The sequence below is a fragment of the Capsicum annuum genome, chromosome 11, assembly GCF_002878395.1.
Source record: "Capsicum annuum cultivar UCD-10X-F1 chromosome 11, UCD10Xv1.1, whole genome shotgun sequence".
Taxonomy (NCBI): Eukaryota; Viridiplantae; Streptophyta; class Magnoliopsida; order Solanales; family Solanaceae; genus Capsicum; species Capsicum annuum.
The window spans coordinates 217898244-217923857 of record NC_061121.1 but is presented as its reverse complement, the minus strand read 5'-3'; the positions used below and the strand labels follow the sequence as shown (position 1 = coordinate 217923857).

At 36.2% G+C, this 25614-nt stretch overlaps 1 protein-coding gene across 2 annotated transcripts; it reads right to left on the bottom strand.

Moving 5' to 3' along the window:
- Positions 1 to 320: 320 nt before the first annotated feature.
- On the bottom strand, positions 321 to 18355 carry LOC107847813 (BTB/POZ and MATH domain-containing protein 4-like). 2 transcript variants are annotated; one of them, XM_016692318.2, is made up of 5 exons: positions 17842 to 18355; positions 10692 to 11037; positions 10230 to 10509; positions 1559 to 1607; positions 689 to 827 (listed from the first exon to the last, which is right to left on the bottom strand). In XM_016692318.2, the coding sequence occupies exons 1-4, from the start codon at positions 18237 to 18239 to the stop codon at positions 1588 to 1590; spliced, it is 1044 nt and encodes a 347-aa protein (XP_016547804.1). In that variant the 5' UTR covers positions 18240 to 18355; the 3' UTR covers positions 689 to 827; positions 1559 to 1587.
- Between the last annotated feature and the right edge of the window lie 7259 nt (positions 18356 to 25614).

Genomic DNA, 25614 nt, shown 5'->3' with positions numbered 1-25614 from the left:
TTGGTTTCACCACTAAATGAACTCAGCACATCCAAAGCAGGTATCAAAGATCGTGCGGAAAACTTAAATGTCTGTCTTTCCAGATATTAAGGTAGTTTTCAATAACAAGAAGTGCTGGCAAAGTAGAACAGAAAACTATTTTTTCAGGTCAAAAATCACTAGATTAACTTCTCTTCAGAAACAATCAATAGAAAGCACTAAATGGTAAGATACATATTTTCTTTCACAGTATTTTATCTTCCAACAACACAATTAGAAACTCGTAACTACTGCTAATTCATCCAAAAGCCTAAATGATAACAATATCAGTAAAACAAAGCTGATCCAACATCTTTTTACTATACAAGAACATGCTTGAATGCAAACAACACTATCCTTACATTGAGGATTTACAGATCAAGTTTTACCTTAACTAGCCAACGTAAACCAGAACTCGGTGTCATCAAAAAGGTACCAATTGGTGCATTTAGCAACTTTCAGGTTACACCACACGAGACGTTTATCAAAGATGCTACAGAGAACTAATGAACATTTACCTTTCTATTAGTATTATTTTTCTAGTTTCATGACATTTCCAGCATATCCTCCTCCAATATACATACACAATAAAACAAATTTAACAATTTCCTATATCTGAAATCAGGTCCGTTGCCTGACTCTCCTTCCGTTGGTGTCGCCACCGTCTGAAAGCTGTGCCCAAACACTTCTAGACTTTCCACCTCCACTGCTACAATCATCCTCACAACCTGCCACGGTTTTAAGAAGCTCTGACTGAAGAGAGGGACAGTTCTCCTTAAGGTATTCAAAGTCATCTGATTGCATAACAGCTGCCAAAAACACAAGAAATAGATTAATGGAAATCTTTAGTGCAACGACAGTACAGAACACAAAGATAACAACTACACTAAGTCCCATACAAGTTGGATCAGCTATAAGCTCTTCTTTTTCTAATCAAGTAAATGTATTTTCATTCATAAACATAGCCAAAAAACTGACTGTATACCAAACGGTGAAGAATCTACAAAAGAAATGATCCTCTACAAACTCCACCCAGTCTTCTATATAATTGGGAACTCTATGGTGTACCAAAAGAAAACAAGGTATCGGAGACCACTCCTTAATTGAGAAAAGCTGGACTCCACCTCCTCAAAAGCTCTCCTACTTCTTTCTCCACACCAACCACATTAATCAGGTTCCAACCCCCGCATCCTCCTCTTTCTCCCACTCTTCCAACTGAACATCAACTCTTTCGCAGTTTTTGGCATTGCCCAAGGAGTGTCAAGACCACCAAAATGTATCCCACTATAAACTCAAAAGTATGACCACAATGATAGATAGATTCACATCCTCACCCGCGTCCTTGCACATAACACCAGTTGATGCGGACAACCTTCCACTTTCTAAGATTTTCTACCATCAAAAGATCATCCTCTAGTAGTTAGCCAAGTGGGGGGAAAACATCTTCCTCGAACCTTTGGTATCCAGACTGCACTAAAAGGAAAAACTTCCTCTTCCCTAACCAAAAGTTTCTCATAAAGGGACTTGACGGAGAACATACCATTCTTCCCCAAACCCACCAATGTATGCTCATTTCATATCATCATCATCTGGACACAAAAGATGCAAATTCAAAATATGTTATTTGCAGATGTAGTATAAGTATTCCAAATCCAACCTAACTCTTTTATATAGGTAAAATCCAACTAAACAGTGACACTAGTGGAACTGTGAAAGCCTGACTACTTAATGACAGTGCTTCACACATTAGCATAAGCACGGGACGGGAATGTGTAAAATCGCATTCATAACAACATCCAAATAAATAGCAATCACTCACAGAGTAGCATGGATTACTAAGAGTTCAGAAGACTCAAATTATTTTCCCTCTTCTATAGAAACTTCTATTGTCTTAATCAGTTTCAGTGGTTTATCAGAAAATTTGTTTAGAACAAAAAGTCAAAATTTACTTTAGAAGCGGCCTACACAATACCCACAGAGAGTGACAGAAAGAATTCTAGTAGATCCATGCATTGCACCTAACTACACAAGCTAGCAGCTAGCTATTGTTTTTGACCTTCTTCCCTTCCTAAAATAAGTTAAAATGATGGTGCTGTAATTCTTTCAGGATCTTCTACTCGCATTGGACATCCTCACGTTCAAGGCACTGACTAGTTGATTTCACGATTGTTGCAGGTGTAATTTGAGGGGATGTAGCGACTAATAAAGAAACCCAAGACGTATTAACTTATAAACTCATCATCAACTGAACTTAAGTTTGCACCAACAACAACATACCCAGTGTATTCCCACGTAGTGGGGTTTGGGGAGGGAGAGTGTATGCAAACAATACCACTACCTCAAGTGAAGTAGAGAGGCTGTTTCCGATAGACCCCCAGCTTAGGACCGATAATAGTAAGTTTGCATCAATAAGTTTAATGATAAGTGGAAACCCTCGGGCTTTAGACTGAACGTGTGATGTGTGACTTAAGCGCATTATGGGTTCAAATTCTTTTTTTTTTTTTTGAAACTGGTAATTGTATTCTTTAGCATTAAGGGCTATGTTGTCCACCTCCAAAAAGATTACAAAAAGAAAAAAAGATTACTTACGGAGAACCTATAAAGTCCACTAATTGGATTTCCTCTTCTACACTCTGTTCTTTACACCAAAAACCTAGAGAAGTAATAACTTTCCACTTAATTTTCTGAATAGTGGAATCTTTTCCTTCAAAGATCCTCTGGTTCCTCTCCTTCCAAATGATCCACCAGATGCAAGCTGGAACTATCCTCCACCATCTTTTCTGGCTCTTGCTTCCTCCTCTTTTGATCCGGCAGCTGAGCAAGTCAGCAAATCTGCAGTATGCTCAGGCATGATCCAATTAATTCCAGCAATGGAAGTGAACATTGTTCAAACTTGTGATGTCATTTTGCAATGCAAGAAGAGATGTTTGTTGGTTTCTAGTGCCTCTTTACACAGAAGGCATCTACATGCTATGTTGGACCCCCTCTTCTGTAATGCCTCATGTGTCAAGCATGCTTTCCTAATTACTAGACAAGTAAAGCACTTTACTTTAGTAGGGGCTACACTCTTCCAAATAGCAGTCCAAGGTCCGGTTGATCTGCCTGCAGCTTCATTCAATCCCCTCTTGTATAACCTATTAACAGTGAAAATTCCATCATTGTGGTGCTTCCAAATGAGGTTGTCCAGATCCAAATTAGTGTCGGGGAAGTCTCCAATTAAATTAAGAAGATCAGTTACCCATGGTATTTCCCAATCATTTAGGAATCTTCTGAAGGTCAGGTTCCACCCTTGAGGAGTCCACACTTCTTGTAGTCCGCAATTTGGATTCAAGCTTATAGAGAACAGTCCAGGAAAAAGAGATTGGAGAGATCCATGACCACTCCAGTCCTCCTTCCAAAAAAGTACCATGTCTCCCCTACCAACTCTAGCTTTAGTGTGAGTCTTGAAAGTCAACCAGAGATTCCTGATTGACTTCCAAACCCCAACCCCATAAGTATTAGTCACCTTATTAGTGCACCACTGCCCCTCTAGACCATATTTATGTAGAATAATCTCCTTCCACAAGGAAGGTTGTGGAAGGTTCTTGGTTAAATGCAAACTCTTACTATGAAGTTTTAGGTTTCTCACTCCCTGACCTCCAAAACTCTTGCTTTGCTGAACTGTGCTCCAATTCACAAGGTTGAAGCTCTACTCAATCTTGCTTCCTTGCCTCAAGAAATGAGGAGCCTCCTCAGCTTGTCTAAAATTTTCACCACCTCACCAGGGATGGGAAATAAAGACATTACATATGTTGGCAAAGAATTTAAAACTGCAGTAATCAAAACTACTCTACCTCTTAGGGAGAGATACTGAGATTTCCAAAGAGCTAGTTTTTTTTTTCTGTTTTCTCTATTATTCCATCCCAAATACTCACAGCTTTGTTTTTAGCACCCAAAGGCATTCCCAAATAAGTAGTGGGCAACTCCTTTGTCTCACCCCTCAAAATATCTGCAAAAGCGTGAATTTGTTGAACCTCTTTGACCGGAAAAATGTTGTTTTTTCTCCGTTGACCTTCAACCCAGAGCAAGCTTCAAATACAACCAGAATCACTCTAAGGAAACAAATTTATTCTTCTTCAGCTTAACAAAATACCATGGTGTCATCGGCATACAATAGGTGGGTCACCTCCATAATTTCACTGTTCCTGTTTTTAATGGTAAAACCCCTTATCCAGTTGCTTGTTGCATCCTTTCTCATCAGATTGTCCAGCCCTTCCATAGCTATGATGAATAGGAAAGGAGATAGGGGATCCCCTTGTCTCAAACCTCTTTCAGCTGGAAAAAAACCCGCAGGTTCTCCATTAATACAGAACTCCATCCATTTAAGCCACCTGCATCCAAATCCCATTTGTCTGAGTGTGTTCAACGAGAAATTCCAGTTCAAATGATCAAAAGCCTTTTCTATATCGAACTTGCACATAACTCCTGGTACATCTCCTCTAATCCTAGTGTCAATGCACTCACTACCAATTAGAGCGGCATCCATTATTTGTCTCCCTTTGATGAAGGTCATCTGGTGGTTGTTTATAACCTTGTTTATCACCTTCTTTAATCTCTCAGCCAGCATCTTCGCTATGATTTTGTAGACACCAGAGATTAGACTGATGGGTCTAAAATCTCTTAGATCATTAGCCCCAACCTTCTTAGGAATTAAAGCTACAAAAGTAGCATTGAAGCTCTTCTCAAACTTATGATGAGAATGAAATCTGTGGAATGTCTGCCACAGATCATCCTTTATTGTTTCCCAAAAAACTTGGAAAAAAGCCATGATGTATCCATCTGGACCGGGGGCTTTATCTGCCGCACACAATTTTATCCCTGCCAATACTTCTTCTTCAAAAACTCCTTCAAGACTATCTCTTTCCTCTGATGAAATGTTCTGTACTTCATGAAGGTTCAAAGCAGGTCACCAATTTTCTAATTCTTTGTAAAGATCTTGATAAAATTTAACAATGTAGCCCTTAATGGCTACAGGATCATTGGATTGCTCTCCATTGATCAGCAAGGAATCAATAGTGTTGAGTCTCTTGTGTGCAGTGGCTATTCTGTGAAAGAACTTAATGTTCTTATCACCACTTTTGATCCACTGGACTCTGGATCTCTGTCTCCAATAGATTTCTTCATTTCTGGCCACCTCCTCAAATTCCATAGCTAAATGGGCCTTTATCAGTTGTTCATCATCATTTAGAGGTCTGTTCTCTTGGATGGACTCCAAGCACCCAATTTGATACTTTTCCTTGTCTTCCAGTTCGCTCTATGCTCCTTGCTCCATTCTTTGAGTTTGGCTTTTAATAAGCTTAATTTTATTGCCAGGATGTGGTCAGGAGTACCAGACACAACAAAAGAACACCACCATTCCTGGACTTTTTCTTTGAACCCTTCTACATTCAACCACCATTTTTCATACTTAAAGGAAGACTTCCTAAAGTTTTCATCTCCACAAGTCAAAATAATGGGATTGTGATCAGAACCAAGGCTAGGAAGAGAACTTTGCCTAATCTGAGTGAACATTTCATCCGTTTTCATCTCCACAAGTCAAAATAAGGGGATTGTGATCAGAACCAAGGCTAGGAAGAGAACTTTGCCTAATCTGAGTGAACATTTCATCCCAAGGAAAAGAATACAGAAACCTGTCAATTCTAGAGGCATTCCTGTGATTTTCCCCTCCTCTCCAAGTGTAAGATCCCCCAAAAAGAGGGGGTCTATGAGTTCTAGTTCATTTATGCAGTTGGAGAAATCAGCCATTGCTCCGGATAAGTTAACACAATTGGTTTTTTCTGAAGGAAATTTTGTTGTGTTGAAATCTCCACAAACCACCCAAGGACCCCCACACAAGCTCTTGATTGCCCCTAGTTCTTCCCATAGATCCCTTCTTCCAGTCCTATCACATGATGCATAAACAGCTATGAGAAACCAATTTAAATACTGGTTGATCCCACTAAGTTTACAAGTAATCATCTAACGGCCACTCTCTACTACTTCCCCCCTCTAAGCCCTATTATCCCACATGATAATAATTCCACCCTTAGATCTAAAGCTTCCATCCATACTCCCTCCATCCATCTATTTCCCCCCAATTGGTGAATATATCTACCCACTGTCCCATTTCGTTTTGTCTCCACCAAGACAATTATGTTTACTCCCTTCTGTTGAATTCTACTTCTAACTAGTTCTCGTTTCTCCTTTCTCCTCCCTGTTCAACCCCATGACATTTCATGCTAGAATTTTCAGCTTCATAACGGCTGAATGGATTATTTCCTCCTCTGCTTTTTGAATCACTCTTTGGTTCTGAATCTTTGAATTTTACATCAAAGATAAGATTTTTGAGTTCCTTTGGAACCATCTGTTTGTCAAGATTTCCTATTGTTGGGCCGCCTTCCTTCTCTCTCCTTTGATCAATTTTGAGCAGCAACGATGTGGCCTCTTCTATACACCCCTCAAAAGCAACCCCAAATTCTTGGCTAAGTCTGAGAATGTTTTGTTAAACCCATAGGTTTGCTCTTTTCCCTGCTTTTTTACTACACTTTGATGGGACGAAATGAATTGGAATTGGATCCCCCAAAAGAGTAATTTGATTCATATTGCTTTGGTTTTCTATCTCTCCTTCACTACCTTCCTCCCCCTTATAGTTGAATTTACCTCTCCGGCATGCAATTGAATTTCTACTCCCAGATGATTGATTTCTTGTTGTTCGAGCAATATCTCAGCTTCGGAGGCTAAGCTTTTATTTCATCTAAAAAAGGCTCAGCATTTTTTGGTTTTAGAGGTCCGGCCCTTGGCCCATCTGATATATGTTGGTTTGAAAAGCTAGTGGGTTCCACTAACACGTGGGATTTTTCCCCAAAAAGGCCACTATCAACTTTATATTTTGAATTGCTCTGACCCCTTTCCTTATCCTTGTCTTGTCAAGATGCTATGGACCTAGGATTTTCTGACGACCCTTCACCTCGAAAGAAGCCCCTTGTTTTCTGTCTTTCTCCGGCATGAATGCTATCATCTCTTTTCCGGTAGGTGGTAGGTGATTCCACCCAAATGGGTAGTGAAAAGACATAATTCTCGTCGGCGAAGTCGATTGATGCCAGAATTTTGGTTGCCAGACCTTTTACACAAATTCTGGCCCATCTCATGTGATTCTTTAGTTTTGTTTCTTCTTCTGTTTCGAGTCACCCCACACACTTTTCACCTATTTCCTTCATCAATGAACTGGACCAGAGGTGGAGAGGAAGCCCTAGCACACGAATCCAACACCTGTTGAATTCATGACTCGCAGGGAAAGAGCCGGCAGTCGGATTCCACCATTGAAGTTTGAGCGTACAACCTTGTCTCTTCCAGGATCCCATCAGGATGTGTTCAGCTTCTTTCCTAGAATGGAATTCAAAAAGAAAGATTTCTCCGCTCATGTCATAGACCGAGACTCCTTGTGCTCCCTTCCAAGTTTATTGAGCCCAACGCCTCACCTCATTTCTAGTGGGTGTCCTCTTTGCCAGAGAAAAATCTGACTAAGCACCTGTTCAAAATGTCGTTCTCTGCAAGATGGACTTTCGCCTTTATCACATCTCCTTCGGCAGAATCCTCTATTTGTGAAGCTATCTTTGTTTCTGTCTTTGTCCATTTCCCTTTTCGAAGCATCTCCCCATAACTCCAGTTCCCCTTGTTTGCAGCCTGTTCTGCCTCCCCCTTCGTATATATACACTTCTTTGGTGGTTGAATCTCTATTAATGAAGGTATTTATTTTGCCTGCAAGTTTCCCCCACCAGCATTAAAAGCCTTTTCTGGAATGATAATAACTGTTCTTTCTGACCCCTTGACTGTAATCAAAGATAGAAACCTTCCATATTTGTTGGCTTTCGGAGAAAGAAAAATGTTAGTGAAATAGTCTTTGCATTTCCAAGTTTTAAAAGATCCCCCTCTCATTTCTGATGCTTCGTAAAATCGCTTGCAAATCTAGAGAAGAGAATCTTTGCTCAACACCGTTCTCCTCAGATGGTATCTGCCACTTTCTACCCGGTTATACCAAGCTCGGTGATGTCGTAGGATTTTCCCCCAGCGAAAATAGATCCTATTTTCCATCCTTTCATGAGGAGAGGATGGTAGATGTAAAGAAAAAAAGGAACAGAAACTGAGAAGGAAGTTAAGGAAGAAGGACGAGAGTGTTTTACGGTGGAAGAAGTCCACCGGAGACAATCTCAAAGTCCAGAAGGGACCTTAAGTCAATGCCTCGAAAAGAGTGCCTGAGAGCATTTTTTCATGTTATAATGAGTATTTGATTTCATTCATAATGGGTTCAAATTCTAACGCTAATAAAAACCTGGTTTTGAAGTGGAGAAGGGTACATGAGCCCATTATCCACCAAGTTTTGAGTGCTCACCATACCTGGGGGATTTCACAGGATACCCAACAACAACAACAACAACAACATACCCAGTATATTCCCACCAAGTGGGGGGGTTTGGGGAGGGTAAGTGTACGCAGTCCATACCACTACCTCAACGTGAGATAGAGAGGTTGTTTCCGATAGACGGATTTCACAGGATACCCAAAAATAAAAAAAAATTAGTGACAAGAGGATCCATGCCAAAGTTCACTAGCACGAGTCTAGCTACCAAAGTGACCAAAAAAAGGATCAGCTGGAGACAAGATGTCCTTTTGATATTGGACTTGTTGGTATGTATGCTGGCTGCAGAATATAGTCTGGATAATCTGCAGCCTAGTTATACTTGTACAGAGGGGGTGGTTGTACAACGGAAGAAGGCAAAGAAAGATGTCATAGCACCTTTTTTGATAAGGTAAATAATTTTATTAACAATTGGGGGAAACCCGAAGAGAGAGAGAGAGAGATCTTATGTGGCCTCGGGTGATGCAACTTTTACATGATCAGGGGATAAACTTTCAGTCTTCTCTGCGTTTCCATGAGAAGATAGAAGGGAAAAGAGAGAACTCCCTTGTCAATGAACATAGACTAAGCTTTCCAACAGCAGTTTTCCCTTTCTCCAAAATACTAAGTCAGCATACTTCTTTTTTCAGCTTGATTGCAATCTTCAGTCACAAAATGATTAGCTCTAGAGAAGAAAACACAAACTTCAACTTGCATGGATTTCAAACTAAACATGCTATATTAACCATCAAAACCTAAAAATACTGTATTATCCTGGATATCTCCAGAGTGACTTTCCAATGATGCCGCACTGAAGGTTGATAACCTTTGCATCTTTAGGCCCCTTCACTAACATGGATCATTATCTTTCACCCATCTACCAAGCTTAATTTCTCCCCTCCGTTCCTTTCCCTTCCCTGAAGAAGTACTCATAAATTATCTCAATCTATTAGAGGCCTCCTTGGCACACAAAACAAATGCTTATATTATGTCTGAACATTTGATACAACGGACTACGACAAAGGATATTTTTTTCCCTTCCCCATCACTCAATTTATAAAATTTGTGAATTATCAGCTGCCACAAATCCTTAGCACTGAATTTTCCCAAAAAGGCAACCTCAAATATGTAACCAACAGTTCGTGTCTTACAACACTAAAATTTGCCAAGGTATCAATGTTTCACAAAACCCACCGGCACTAAATCAGCCTCAAACTAAATCAATGTTCTAAACAAAGTATTATCTCTTCCATTGACTCTTTTTTTTCCTTTTGAAGCATAAATGAAAAAGCATGCTGAGAGTATGTAACTGATACTGGAAAACAAAGTAAACAAGTCAAGCTTTATAATAGGACAAACTCCATCAGTAAATCAGTAATATAAGTTCACTTAAGCTCACACGAGCTACTGAAAATGATTACTCTCAATATCATAGTTCTGGATCCTTCTCTACATAAGTTAAAAAGGATCCTCGTGTACGATGAACTACAACAATGCTAAATGATACTCACATAAGGACACTGAAACTGTATCCATGCCCACTACAGGTAAAGTACAATATCGAGATAAAGAAAAGAGGTAGGCAGGTGGATGGCAATGACACCTGAGAAGGAACGTTGACATGCCAAACATTATCTATGTGACAAAATGAGGAGTTTTGTGTTTGGTCAATGTCTCGTAGCAAAGATACATAACTAAACATAACCAATCCAACAGATGATGAAAGCAACAAGTTATATCTACAAACATGAGATCTCGACAAAGAAGGGAGCATGATACAGATATATATCTCTCGTACCAGCAAGATTTTCAGCAGCAAAACTTAGGCAAACTGATTTGAGCTCGGCAGCATGGTAACGGTCTGCTAAAGCAAGAATTTGTGCAACAGAGTTGACGGAGATATCTTTGCAAAGATGAGACTCGCACAACCTCCTCAGTCGTGTTAAATCATACCGATCAGCTGCTGATAGCAATTTTGCCGTCATAGTGTCAGATATACGGGGGGTAGAAGAAGAAGTACTAGTTGCTTCTAGCTCTTCTTCTACAAGAGCATCCCTGTATATGAAGTGCAGCATAGCCTTGTCCAAGAAAATTACCAAGAACAATGAGTTAGAATTCCACTTCTAGTTTGAAAGAGCTCTAATCTATTTTGCCAAAAGCAAATATGAAGAAGCATTATAGCCAAATAGATGGAGAAGTATAATGATGATATTAAAAACAGATAATAAAGTTTCGAAATGAGATCAAAGGAGATACTCACTTTGAAGACCTCAGGTTCCATATCATTAACCACAATTTCCTGCTCATTGCCATCCTGTTTATACACAATTTCAGTGCGGAATACAGGAGAACGAGCAGCCATTACCAACTTATGAGCATGAAACTTTTCACCAGCCACATTGAAAATAATATCTGAGGCTTCCATGTTTTCCAAAAGCATGCCAAAATGTGCTCCAATGTCCGGATCCGGGACCTGAATTGTATGCAAGCTCGAACAATCTATCGTAGAGCGCACAACTCCAACAGTGCAATTAATCTTTAAGCAGTCATCCTTCAAATAATCTGAAGTCTCAAGCAATGCTCGTCTAAAAAACCGTTTGTATCCCCTATATAGCACATAGATAAACTACTTCAGGAAAAGTCGTCAGTTTCAGTATAAAAGATTACAGAAAAAAGTAAGAGAAAAGTTTGCTCGCGCAAGGATTCTTCTTTTTTGTCATTTTTTCAATTTCATGCTAAAATGGAAGAGGTTAACTTCCTTTTTTTTTTGAAAGATCACAAGGACAAAAGCTTCCCTATTTAGATAGGAAATCACCAACGTCTAGTATTTTTTTATTTTTTTATTTTTTTTGATTAAGGTAAAGTTGCATTCTTCAGCATTGAGGATATGCTTCACCAGAACTTGACCAACAGCTCTATTACCTTTCTTAACCAACCTTCTGTCTAGAGTAGCTTCAGGTTGAGTACAGTATGGACTTGATAGCTGAATAACAGGAAACATGAAAGCCTGGGTGAAATATTCGGTTTTGCAGCTCATGAACTTCTTTTGTTGTGTATTAAGAGGGTGTTTGGATTGACCTATTTTTAGATGCTTTTGACTTTGGCAACCTCCAAAAAATTACAGTGCCAATAAGTCATACTTACAATGAACCTAGGAAATCTACTAACTGACCTGCTTCATCTATACCCTCTTCTTTACACCAAAAATACAAAGTACTAATGCAAGAATCTTTGACTCTCTGCATGGGGTTAGTAATATTCTCAAAACATCTATTGTTTCTTTCCATCCAAATGGACCACCATATGCATGAAGGAATTGTGTTCCACCATTTCTTCTGTGCTTTTCTCCCTCCTCTCTTCATCCAACAGCTAAGAAGATCTGCAGTGTTCTCAGGCATTACCCAGGGTCCTTGAGTTAGGTGGAGGAACATGTGCCATATCTGGGAAGTGATTCTGCAATGAAGGAAAAGTGGCTGTTTGTTTCCTCTTGTTCATTACAGAAGAAACACCTGGAGACAATTTGGAAACCCCTTCTTTTCAATTTTTCCTGAGTCAAGCAAGTTCTCCGACAGACCAACCATGTGAAGTACTTCACCTTGGTTGGAATGTTACATTTCCATATTTGTCTCCATGGTCCATTGGTTGTACCAAAAGCTCTCTTTTATAAAGTCTCCCTACTGACAAACCTCCCATCCTTTTCATGTCTCCAAGTTATACTGTCTAGTTCTGCATTATAGCCAGGGAAATCATCCAGGCTCTGTAGCAGCATAGCAACTCTGTCAACCTCCCAATCATTCAGGAGCCTTCTAAATGTAAGGTTCCATCCTTGAGGAGACCAGGTCTCTGCAATTGTTGCTCCAGGATTACCACAAAAAGAGAATAGGTCAGGGTAAGCATCCATTAAAGGTTCTTGACCAATCCACTTGTCCTTCCAAAAGTAGAGTTTGGTTCCTTCTCCCACTTTGTTGCAAATGTTCTCGGACAACTTAGGCCATAAGTTCCTAATTGTCCTCCAAACAAAGACCCCGTAAGTACTAGTAACTGTATTGGAAACCCACCGGTCAGGTTTGACCGTATTTACTAGTAATAACTTCTTTCCATAAAGCATGATCTTCTTTGACGAACCTCCAAAGCCACTTTGAAAGTAAACACTTATTCTGGTGCCTTAAATTCTTGATACCAATCCCCCCTGATTGTTTGCTGAGTTGAGCAGTTTGCCATTTGACTAAATGAATACCTTTTCCTTCCTTGTTGCCCAACCACAAGAAGTCCCTCCACAGTTTGTCTAGTATTTTCTTTATGCTATTCAAATTTGATTTTTACTTTTGTCATTTTCATCTCCTTGTAACTATGCCTTCTGTAGTTTTGCATCTTTGTGATGCTTTCTTTTTAATGAAACTCATTACTTCATCAAAACAACAACAACAACAACATAACCATTGTATTCCCACATAGTGGAGTCTGGAGAGGGTAAAATGTACGCAGTCCATACCACACTACCTCCGAAGAAGTAGAGAGGTTGTTTCCAATAGATCCCCAGCTCAGAACAAAAGACAATAAACAAAGTCGTAATAAAATAAGCCACGAGATGAAATAACAAAAAAGAAAACACCCACTAAGTAGTACTCTACACCATCACGTGCGCACACACCTCACCCCAACTCTCCTATGACTACTAGCACGGCTGCAACCAAAGCACTCCTATCTACTAGCTACGCCTCACCCACCCGCACTAGCCCTCTAACCTAATTCGCGTTCTCCATAACTTCCTACCTAGGGTCATGTCCTCAGTAAGCTATAGTTGATCCATATCATGTCTAATCACCTCCCTCCAGTATTTCTTCGGCCTACCTCTACCCCTCTTGAAACCATCCAAAGCCAACCTCTCACACCTAAGAACTGGGGCATCAGTGCCCCTCCTCATCGCATGACCAAACCATCTCAACCTCACTTCTCGCAACTTGTCCTCCACCGAAGCCACACCCACCTTCTCCCGAATAGTCTCATTCCTAACCCTATCTCCCCTAGTAAGTCCACACATCCAACACAACATCCTCATTTCTGCCACCTTCAATATGAGAGTTCTTAAATGGTCAACACTCAGCCCCATACAACATGGCCGGACGGACTGCCACTCTATAAAATTTACCTTTAAGCTTGGGGGCACTTTCTTATCACATAAAACTTCCAAGGCAAGCCTCCATTTAATCCACCCTGCCCCAATTCAGTTCGTGACATCCTCGTCAATCTCTCAATTCCCCTGAATAATAGACCCAAAAACTTAAAACTATCCCTCTTACAAATATCATAAGAATCCATCTTCACTACCATCCTGTCCTCAAGCGCCAATTCACTGGACTTGCATTTCAAGTACTCCGTCTTGGTCCTACTCAGCCTGAACCCTTTAAATTTCAGGGTTTGTCTCCAAACCTCCAACTTATCATTAACACCTCCCCACGTCTCATCAATAAAAACTACATCATCCGCAAATAGCATACACCACAGCACCTCTCCTTGAATACGCCACATCAAAACATCCATCACTAAGGCAAATAAAAACGGGCTAAGAGTAGATCCCGAGTGCAACCCTGTCAAAACAGAAAAATGCTCTGAATCTCCTCTCACTGTCCTCACCCGAGTCTTCGCTCCATCATACATGTCCTTAATCAATCTGATGTACGCCACAGGGACCCCTCCAACCTCCAAACATCTCCAAAGGGCCTCCTTAGGGACTCTGTCGTACGCCTTCTCCAGGTCAATGAACACCATATGTATGTCCCTCTTCCTCTCCCTATACTACTCCACTAGCCTCCGCACGAGTTGAATTACCTCTGTCGTCGAGCGACCAGGCATAAATTCAAACTGATTCTCAGAGATAGACACGATCCTCCTCAACCTCCGCTCGACCACCCTATCTCAATCTTCATAGTGTGACTCCAAAACAAAAAAATACATCTACACTATAAATACAAAAAGAATAGGTATTCAGCTTAATCTAAGATCCGCTCAAAAACATCCATTGTCTGTTTACTTCTGTAGCACCAAACAAGCATAAGGAAATTGAGTTTCACAGATTCTTACTACCATATTGCACTCAAGCTGATGAAGATCAACCACGTAAAACTTTCCAAAGAACACAAGCCGGATTGCATAAGTTTAAAGAATTAATCAAGGCAGCAGCAGAAGGGTGGCTTTAAAGCCCAGGTCAGTTCATCTTTTTGAGATGCATCTGGAGCCCAAAAAGAGGGATTTGGAGATACACAAAGTCCACCCAAGCCTTGAAGAGGTCAAAGGGACTAAGGCGTGAATTAGAGACCACCATAAAGTTGAGATGAAGAGGTGGAATCACAATGTTTAGAGGTACGATTGCAGTGTAAGAGTAAGACCGTGAATCCAAGCAAATAGCTGCAATTTTGCAACTTAAGGAATGAGATCACAACCTTACAATGGATGAAGAACTACCCCGATCAGTATAGTTGCGACCCACAGAGCACACAGCCCGATTATAGCCCAAAATAAATTCAAATAGCGCAAGTCGGAAGATGTTATTTTAACCCACTTTAGTGCAACCACCGTGTACCTGTTTTTTCTCCCTTTTTTTTAGGAGAACAGAAATCCGTGCTCGGTTCAAAACTCGGTGGATAGTGATCTTGTTCCTTACTGTAAAGCTCTATAGATTTTGAAGCTCATTACACTAATTACAAGTGCTATTTATGTGATCAATAGGGTCAAAAAGGTGCTACAATGCCATATGATGTAGGTGATAACTGATATGCTTACACCTTCAATCATAATAATATCTCACCTATATGCCAGTCCATTTTTCTTAATTCAATCATCATAATATCGCACCAATGAGACAATCATCACTTGGTGAGTAAGAGGAACAGAACGGAGAATACGACAATATGGAAGATTGTGTTAATAGGTTTTCTTTTGTGAAGTAAGATGTTATATTGAAAAGGCATCAAGGAGATACAAAGTAAATACACGGAAGAATTATGGTTAACTCCCGAGCACAAAAACATCCTTTGGAGGATTATGTTATTACATATTTTTATGTTTTGGATTCATGAAATACTCTGGGCCCTGTCCATTAAGAAAAGCAACAAATACAATAACTGACTTGTCCATTAAGAAAAGCAATAAATACAATGACTGACTTGAAAAAAATATGATGTTTCCGTGGGGTTTATCTCTACCAAAAACCAACTCGGTAACTAGCTTTTGGGTTGTTAACAAAGTCCACCAAATGCTGATGACTTGATTTAGATATAAGAACAAACAAAGCAATATTTGTTTCAGCTATTGCATTATGCATATGACTACTCAAACTAACTATTTTCCTGAAAAGGAACAACTGCATTATGCTAGCCCTCTTAGTTATCAATTTCAATTTAATTTAACCATTCTTATTTGTGCAACTATCAAATTGGCACTCAAACGTGTCTTAAATTTTATTTTTTATAATTGTTCCACCAGATACCTGTCACCTCGCACCAGCATCCTATCCACCGATGCCTACCACCTCCCACCAGCTATAGCAATTGGTACCAAGTAACTCCTATCCACCAATCCTACATTCCCAACATCAGGTATCAGGTACCAGGTAACTCCTATCCACCTATACCTACCACCTACATGTACCAGGCGGAAAGAAATCACCTAATACTTCTGTCCATACCGATATTTAAATCTAAGACCTCATGGTTCTTAACCCATTGCACTAACCACTAGGCCACACCCTTAGGTACACAAACGCATCTTAAATACTTAACTAGTATTTTGTTTAATTCTTGATTTGACATGCCTATGGAAGTAAATTGAATACGAGCAAACACTACGGTGATTTTTGGCCATGAAAGTTTCTAATTTTTTTTCCGAGTTCACATGTTTGTCCATAAATTTTTGAAAAATACCTAATTCTCATAGATTAAGAAAATAACAAGAAACTATTTTCACTTTTTTCAGTCCAACTTACTCCAAAAAAATTCAAAAATAACTTCAATTTATATTCAAGGCCGAACACAAATCCTTCTTCCAAATATCATTTTTTATTTAGAAAACAAAAACTACCTTTCCCAATTTTCACAATGGAACATGGCCAAACGCCATGTGTGGCCAAACACAACTCCAATTTTCAAATAGGAGTATCATTTTTCACATAGAAATCACCTAGTGTTTTTGTCCTTTCTAAAACTTAAACCTGATACCTCGGCATTCTCAGCACCACCTCATTAACCACTAGACCATACCCTAAGGTATACAAGCGTTTCTTAAATTTTTTTTTTCTTCATTTGATATGCCTATGGAAGGAAAAATGGATACTAGCAAACACTATGGTGGTGGTTGGCCATGAAATTATTTTTACATGTTTGGCCATACAATTTTGGAAAATTTTGGGATTCTCATAAATTCCAAAAAACAACAAACAACTGTTTCCACCTTTTCACTCCAAATTACTCACAAAAATTCAAAAAACAACTCTAAATTATTTAATCCAATTCTCCTTTTTCACTTAGAAATCAAAAACTCCTTTTTTCCAATTCTCACAATGAAACATGGCGAAACGCTACCAATGTTCAACAAAATTAGCTAAATTACACGAGCAACAACACAAGTTGTTTAATTCTTCATTTGCCATGGCTATCGAAGCAAAATCATACACAAGCAAACACTACATTTAACAAAATCATCCAAATTACAGCATCAAACAACAAATTAAATTTACCACATGCTGCCACGATACTTCAACTACTTTTTTTTCAATTTTTGACAACAAAACATGATCAAACACCACATATACTCACCAAAATTATCCAAAGTTACAAAATCAAATTTATGACATGCTGCCACGATACTTCAACATATAAGGTCCACTCTCAAGCGACCGATAAAAATGACTATGAACCTTATGTTTACCTTTCCCACTCTGAACAATCAAAATCAACTCAAACATCGCCCTAACATCCGTTCCTTCACTAGCTAACGCAACGAAAACTGACGCATAAATCGAATGATCTTCCGGATTTTTCCATCAGGATAAAAGGAAAAAACACTTTTTTAACTTTTTTCACTCCAAAATACTCACAGACATTCAAAAACAACTCTAATTTGTTTCATGTCCAAACACGGCCTCCAATTTCCAAATTATCATTTTTCATTTCAAAAACAAAAACTAGTTTTTTCCAATTTTTCACAACGAAACATGATCAAACACCACTTATATTCAGCAAAATTAGCTAAATTACACAAACAACAACACATTTTTCACTTTTTTCACTCCAAATTAATCACAAAAATTCAAAAAAAAAAAAAACTATATCCACAGCAAAACACAACTCCATTTTTCACCTAGAAAACAAAAACTATTTCAATTACATAATCAAACAACAAAAAAAAAAATTTACCACATGCTGCCGCGATACTTCAACGTATAAGGCCCACTCTCAAGCGACCGATCAAAATGACTATGCACCTTATGCTTCCCTTTCCCACTCTGATCCACAAGCGTCAACTCAAACAACGCTCTAACATCCGTTCCTTCACTAGCTAAGGCAATGAAAACCGACACATACGTCGAATTATCCTCCGGATTTTTTCCATCTGGATAGAAGTAAATCGCCCATTGATGACCTCCGATTGTAAAAGTATCACTTGCTATATGCTTTCCGATTCCCATTCCTTTAGCTAATGAATAACCTTCGATTACGAAACGGTGTGAACCGTTAATCGTGTCGGTGACGGAACGGGAAGTTGTCGCCGGTGATAATTCGCCGGCGTCGGAGATTGTTGGTAATTCCGACATTGATATAGGGTTTTCTTTTTTGGGGCAGAATTTTAGAATTAGAACTTATAAATATATAATATAACCGCTATTTATAAGAATCTAGTGTAGTTAAAGAAATGAGTATAATGGGGACTTCCCCAACTAACTTTTAAGTGTTATGTATATATCTGCGTCCCCAAATAATGATAATATAATATAGTAAAATTACGGAACACGCAATCATGTCAATGAATAATTATTTGTTTTACTATGTTTATGTATAATAATAATATTATTAGTTTTTTAATACATAAATAACAAAGTTTCATGATTGTTATACTGAGTGAGGTACATTTAAATTTCATTTTAATTGTTACAAATAAAAATTAAAATGAGTGTGAACTAAAAAATTGGGAAGAAATCGCTACATATGAAAATTCAGCTAACAAATAGGCTAAATACATATACAAACAAATCTCTTAACTATTTCACTTTTCTCATATAGACACCTCAATTAAGACAGATACCTATTGAACCCTTTATTCCTTCACAAAACGTATCAGTTGAACACAATCGCTAATGTGGCTGGCATGTGTAATACATTATTCATTAGGAGAGTGAGAAGCCATAATTTATTGTAATTTCCTTTTTTGAAAAAAATTTCTTCCATATCAACAACAATATGATTTTCCATTACATTGAACCCTTTTTAAATTTTCATTAAAATTACATTGTAATTTTTCCATTTCAAAATTAAAAAATTAATTTTGTCTTCTTTTTCTCTTCTTTTCTCGATCTCTCTCCCCTGTTTCTTCTCTCTCTCCCTCCGATTCTCCCCCTTTCTCTCTTGTTTTCTCACCTTTTCTCTTCTTTTCTTGATCTCTTTCCCCTGTTTCTTCTCTCTCTCCCTCTGATTATCCCCTTTCCTCTCTTGCTTTCTCATCTTTTCTCTATCACTGTACGCGTGTGTGAATTTGGTGAGGTGAGTGTGTGTGTGTTCTCGTGAAGGTGAGAGTATCGGATATGCTGTGTGAGTATGTCAATTTGTCGCTGTGATGTGTAGTTTGTTTCAGTGAAAAATAATATACGAACACTAGAAAAATAATATACGAAGAAGACAAAAAAATGAAATTTTCTTTTCAAAAATAAATTGTTATTGTTGCTTGTTGTATATGAATGTGTATTGAATTGGTATTCTTTTTCTTGTTGTTGGGTGTAGTTTTGGTGGAAAAATGAGAATTGAAAGTGTGGTTTAATGGTGGAAGAGTTGGAGGAAGAAGAAGGAGGTAAAGAAAAAAAATTATTTTTCTTTATGAAAAAAGAAACAACACTGAAGAAAAACATTAAAATTATTTTTCTCCATTTGTGCGTTCAACAATGGATTTCTCCATTGTGTGTTCAACAATGGAGAAAACATTGTTTGGAAGGGAAGAGGGGGAGGACGAACGGGTAGGTAGCTGGAGGGGGAGATATATTTTTTTAAAAAAAAAAAATTAGATTTAATTATATTAGAAAATTATTTTTATAATTATTTTAAGTAAAAATGACACGTGTTGTTATTTAATTCGTTACTTTGTCACATCATCAACGTGCGTATTACACGCATTTTATATTTTTTGCCACGTCAGCAAATTGGGCTCAATTGAAACCATTTGTGAAGGAGTAAAGGGTTCAATAGATTAAGGTGCCCATACGCGAAAAGTGAAATAGTTCAAGAGCCTGTATATGTATTTCGTCTAAGAAATATGTTAATAATGGTCACTTCCCCAACTAACTTAAGTGTTACCTATACATCGTGTCGTCTAATAATGATTTATATATATTTTCAATTTTTAATAAGTATAGTCAAACTTCTCTATTATGACATTGTTTGTTTGAAAGTTTCATGACTGTTATGATGAAGTACGTTTAGATTTTATTTCAGTTGCTACAAATAAAAGTATGCAAAATTAGAATGAGTGTGAACCAACAAATTGAAAGAAATCGCTACATATAAGAGCTCAGTTAAGGAATATGTATATATAAGAAATTGTGTTGCTACCAGGTATCGAACCCACGCCACTTCAGGCATTAAAGTGGTTAAGTTCCACACTAAAATCAAAACACCCAATATCCGTTTTTGTTTATGTGTTCTTAACAATATATTACAACCGATTTTACTGTATTCTGTATATAAATATATAAAAAAAATCTGAGATTAATGGATGTTCAAACACTCGGCATGATCTCTGGTCATCTATTAGTTGTGTATAAATATTTTTGATGTAAAATAAAAATAATTTTTAGATCGAAAAATATTGTATAGCTTTAAAAAATTACTTTACACATGTTCTAATTGCTTCAAATCCCACTTGAATAAAGAAGAAAATGCAACTACTCTTCTATTTAAACTTGATTTTGATTCATTTTATAAACGAGTAAAAACTAATTGAGTCTTTTAATTTGTATAAGGTTGAGGCCGGGCTTGGGGGATGAAAAATATGAATAAGATAGATTTTTTAAAGTCACCTGACATTTTGGAACTAAGAAGTCAGATTTATAAAATAAAATAAAAATTGAATACAATAAAATTAACAAAAAGGATAAATTTACATTATTTGTTAGATGATGAGATACATGTGCATCATTTTGTAATAAATAATATATTCGCTCTAAATCGCAAAACTAATATATATATATATATATATATATACTAGTTGTAAGAAGTTATATCTGAATTGAGAATTTGAGAATCGATACTTAAAAGAAATATAGTGAATAAATGAGTTATAATGATCATATATATATATATATATACACTAGTTGTAAGAAGTTAAATTCTTATTGAGAATTTGAGAATAGATACATAAAAGAAATATAGTGAATAAATGAGTTATAATGATCATTTCCCAACCAATCAAAGAGTTACATATATACCTACATTATTTAATAATAGTGTGTATATATATTTTTGATGTATAACAATATAGTCAAATCCTTCTATCATTGCACCGTTTGTCAGAAAATTTTATAATTATTATAGTGAGATATATTTTGATCTCATTTAATTGTTATAAATAAAATTATGTGATATTAAAAAAAGTATTAACATAAAAAAATTAAACACTAGAAAATTGAAAAAGAACTCAAATCAATATTAAGAACCGCTAGATAAAAGAATTCAGTTAAAAGATGAGTTAATAATGGTGACCTTCCCAACTAACAAAAGTGTTACATATATGTCTACCTCATCTAATGATGGTGAATATATATTCTCCACGTACAGCAACTAGTGTGTATTTACTTTTTTGTTAATAGATTGAATTAAAATAATCTTAAAATTAAACTTTTAGTTTTGAATATGTTACGTGACTTTAGAAAATTATTTTTACACCTTTAAATCAAATTCAACTAAAAAAATTCAATGTCTCTTTTATTCAAACACCCAAATTTAACCACAAAGGTTGATGTGGTGATCCAGTACCTCACCCCTTAAGTAAGAGGTTGGGGGGTTCGATCCCCACCTTTGGTGAATGAAAAACACTCTGTAATCAGTTCCCTACCGCTTAGTGCGCTGACGGTAGAAACAGAGGATTAATCTCACAGCTGCCGGCTAGGGGATACCTTGGGAAACCGAAAAATAAAAAATAAAAAACCTAAATCTAATTTATGACTGACCAAAAGAGTGAATGAATTTTGTTTTGGGAATAGACAAGAATAGTCACTCGACTAAAAGAATTGCCGCTGAGTGGACATTGATTTTGAATTTCCAAAATATAGCCATTTAGGTCATTTTTTGCTACTGCTTTCATGTTGTTGTTGCTTTTATCTTTTAGCTATTTTTTTAAAATTGCTGCTACATTTTTTTAAAAAATTCATTGTTTGCCCTTTTTTTCTAAAAAAAACTTTTTGTCCTTTTTTCCACTATTTTTTTCGCAGTTTCATTTTTTTTAAAAAAAAAAACTATTCTTCTAATTGGTGTAGTTTTTCTAACAATCAAAGACGATTTTTTAACATTGTAATTGTTGCTCTTCTTTTTTATCAATCAAATACAATATTTGGTATCAAATACATGAATCTTTGATACCAAATACAAATACATATTTTATACCATAATTGTATAAAAGTGTATAATATGGTATAAAAGTATATCAATGTGGTATAAAAGTGTATCAATTGAGTATAGAGACTGCACGTGTCCAATTGGGCCAAATGGCTAAAAATAAAGGGGAAAGAACAAAAATAACACCTAAAACTAAAATAATTCCACAAAACTAGTACCTAAATTTAAAAACCTGATAAATAGCCACTAAGGGATGGGCCCTTTCCGTTTTGAGTATATCCATGTAATCACTAACTTTCGGCACAACATAATTCGGCCCTTTTCGTTTTCATCTTTGATGGCCCATGTTTTTTTTTGGCTTATTTTCCCTTTCTTTTGAGAGATTTTCCAGGAAATGAAGTTTCTGGTCCAGTACTGTTGGCTGATTTGCACCTAACACTATTAAGAAAAATAATACATACACATGATTAGTTAATAAACTTTGGAAATATTGTAAAAAAAGAGTGAAGAACATTAAAACTTACATGAATGTTCCAATCTTTGCATTGGAATTTAGGAAATTGAGAGGCTTGTTGATCTTCTTGAAATGAACGTATGATCTTCTTGAATATTAAGGATTGGATTTTTGAGAAATAATTTGATTGTAAAATGGATCAAAATGAATTTTTGTGGACATTTTGAATTGATTCTAAACTTAGATCAAAATTAAATTATTTTCTTTTCTTTTCTTGATGGACACAGGAGGAAAAAGACGACAAATATTAATTTTACCATATATATAGTGGATTGTAATCATATGTATAGTGAGGAATTATAAAATAGGTCATACTTATTATCATTAGTATTAAAATAATTGTACTGAATGAAAGTGATGTATAGGCCAAGGGTATTGGAACAAATCTTTGTCCAACCTAAACTACACACACGTTTTGGACAATAGACGATGTGTTTCACCTCCATAGTTTGATACAATAAACCAAATGAGTAACTATATAATACAATTGTTAAAGATATATATTTGTATATAATAATGATACAGTTTTTATAAATAAACATATTCTATATAATAATTACAGCATTTCTATACATATTTTATACAATTTTTAACTACAATTATTATTTAGATACATACTTTATACGACTCTATATAGTTTCTACATGCATTCTAAAAATGTATCAATCTAGTATTAGAAAGTATCAATTGAGTATATGGACACTACAAGTGTATCAATGTAGTATAAAAGTGTATTAAAGTGGTATAAAAGAGTATCAATTGGGTATAGGGACTGCATGTGCTTGCATAAAATTTCCTTTCTCTTTTTTAAAAATTGTATCAATATAGTATAAAAGTGTATCAATGTGGTATAAAAGTGTATCAATTAAGTATAGAGACTGCATGTGTCCAACTGGGCCAAATGGCTAAAAAGAGGAATTAATTTAGCCAACTGGCTACAGCATGTCCACCTTTTCACATGTGGGCCTTTTTTTAAAAATGGTCATGTCATGTCCTTTTCCCAAAAATAAAAATAAATTGGGTCGACTAACTTTAATTGTCATATTTTCAAATTATCGGCCATTTTTTTAGTATAAATAACACAAATCCCAACCTTTTAGAACTAATTATACCCTATCCCACTTTTATTAATTAGTTTACTCTCTATCCCCTTTAACATACATAAGAAAAATGCATATACATAGCTTGTTATGTATATTTGAAAGTTTTACTGAAGTTAAAAAAAGAACTAACGTATTCCCTTGATTTAAGGATGCTGTTAAGTCAACTAATTAATTAAGTGAATTAATGCTTCCTTAATTTGTGTAACAACTTCTAAATTTTAAATTTTAAATTAATCAAATACAGTAAAATAAAAACATACGGAAATTAAACACCCCCAAAACAAATCAAAACACTGATTTCATTATAGCTCTGAAGAAAAAAACTTCAATTGGAATTCTATAAGATGAATATTGCTATTCTTTTGAGGCACTCTAGTCAACGGAGAACCAATATAGAATATATAAATTATAAAAGTGAAGGGATCATTGCTGCTGAATCAATAAATTACTTAAGGATGATTTCTTCAATCGCTGACGAATTAAACATTACAGTGCGAAAACAATATTGGTGTAAGTTATGTCTAGCAACTTGCCAAAAGGCTTCTTTATTGATGTACGAATTAAATTTATTTTTTCAGAAAAAAAAATCTGTGGTTGAATATATATATATATATATATATATATATATATATATATATATATATCTGGGAGAAGATACATTGTTGACCTTGAAAGTGACTCATACAACTGTGCGAGGTTTCAAATAGACCAAATACCTTATGCTCGTGCTATATCTGTGTTGAAGTCTAAACATGCAAAAGATTTTGGACCATACTGTTAGGAATACTTCAAGCCAAACACATTGGTCAAGACATACGAAGTTCCAATCATTCCGATGTCAGATAAGAAAGATTGGGATGTCATGAAAAGTGTAGATGAGGAAGAAGTGTTGCCACCGATATACAAAACACTTCCAGGAAGATCGAAGAAGGGGCGAAAGAAGAAATCCAATGAAACACTTTCGTCAAGCACAAACCGTTGTGGACGATGTGGACATGAAGGGCACAATAGACGTTCATGTAATTTTTTTTCAAAGGAGAACTAATTTTTTGTTTTTCTCTACTCGTGGAGAGTAATCACTGATTTTTGTTATCATTTTTTTAGGAATTACTTGATTGATATGTTTCAGTTTCATATTTTTTCGTTGAAATAAATTTTAGTTTACTTCCGTTTTGAAATTTCAGTGTTACTTTTTTTGTGTAATTAGTGTGTCACACAATTATGTATATTAGCTAACATACATAACCTGTATATATAGCCTTTAAATCATTTATCTGTATTATGTAAATTAAATATACATTAATGTATATCATTTAACATACATAGCTACAATATAATCTGTGATTTGTATATGTAAACATATAGTCGTTGTAAAATCGAAAAAAAACACATGTTATTGATTTTTCATATACTCTTGAACTAACTTATTGTTTTTTTATACTATTGAATATTAATAATTGATTTTGTGTTATTAATTATTTATAAATTACTTCATTGATATGTTATAATTTTTTATTAATGCGTTGAAATAAGTTTGTGTTTACTTCAGTTTAAAATTTTAGGTTGATTTATTTTATTTTTTTTGTTTGTTTAAAAAATTATGCTATGTATATTTGCTAACATACATAACCTGTATATGTAAACTTTGACTCACCTATGTTTATTAGGTAAGATTACATGTACATTCATGTATATTCTCCGGCATATATTACTATGTTATGACGTGCTATGTATATGTAAACATATACACTATTA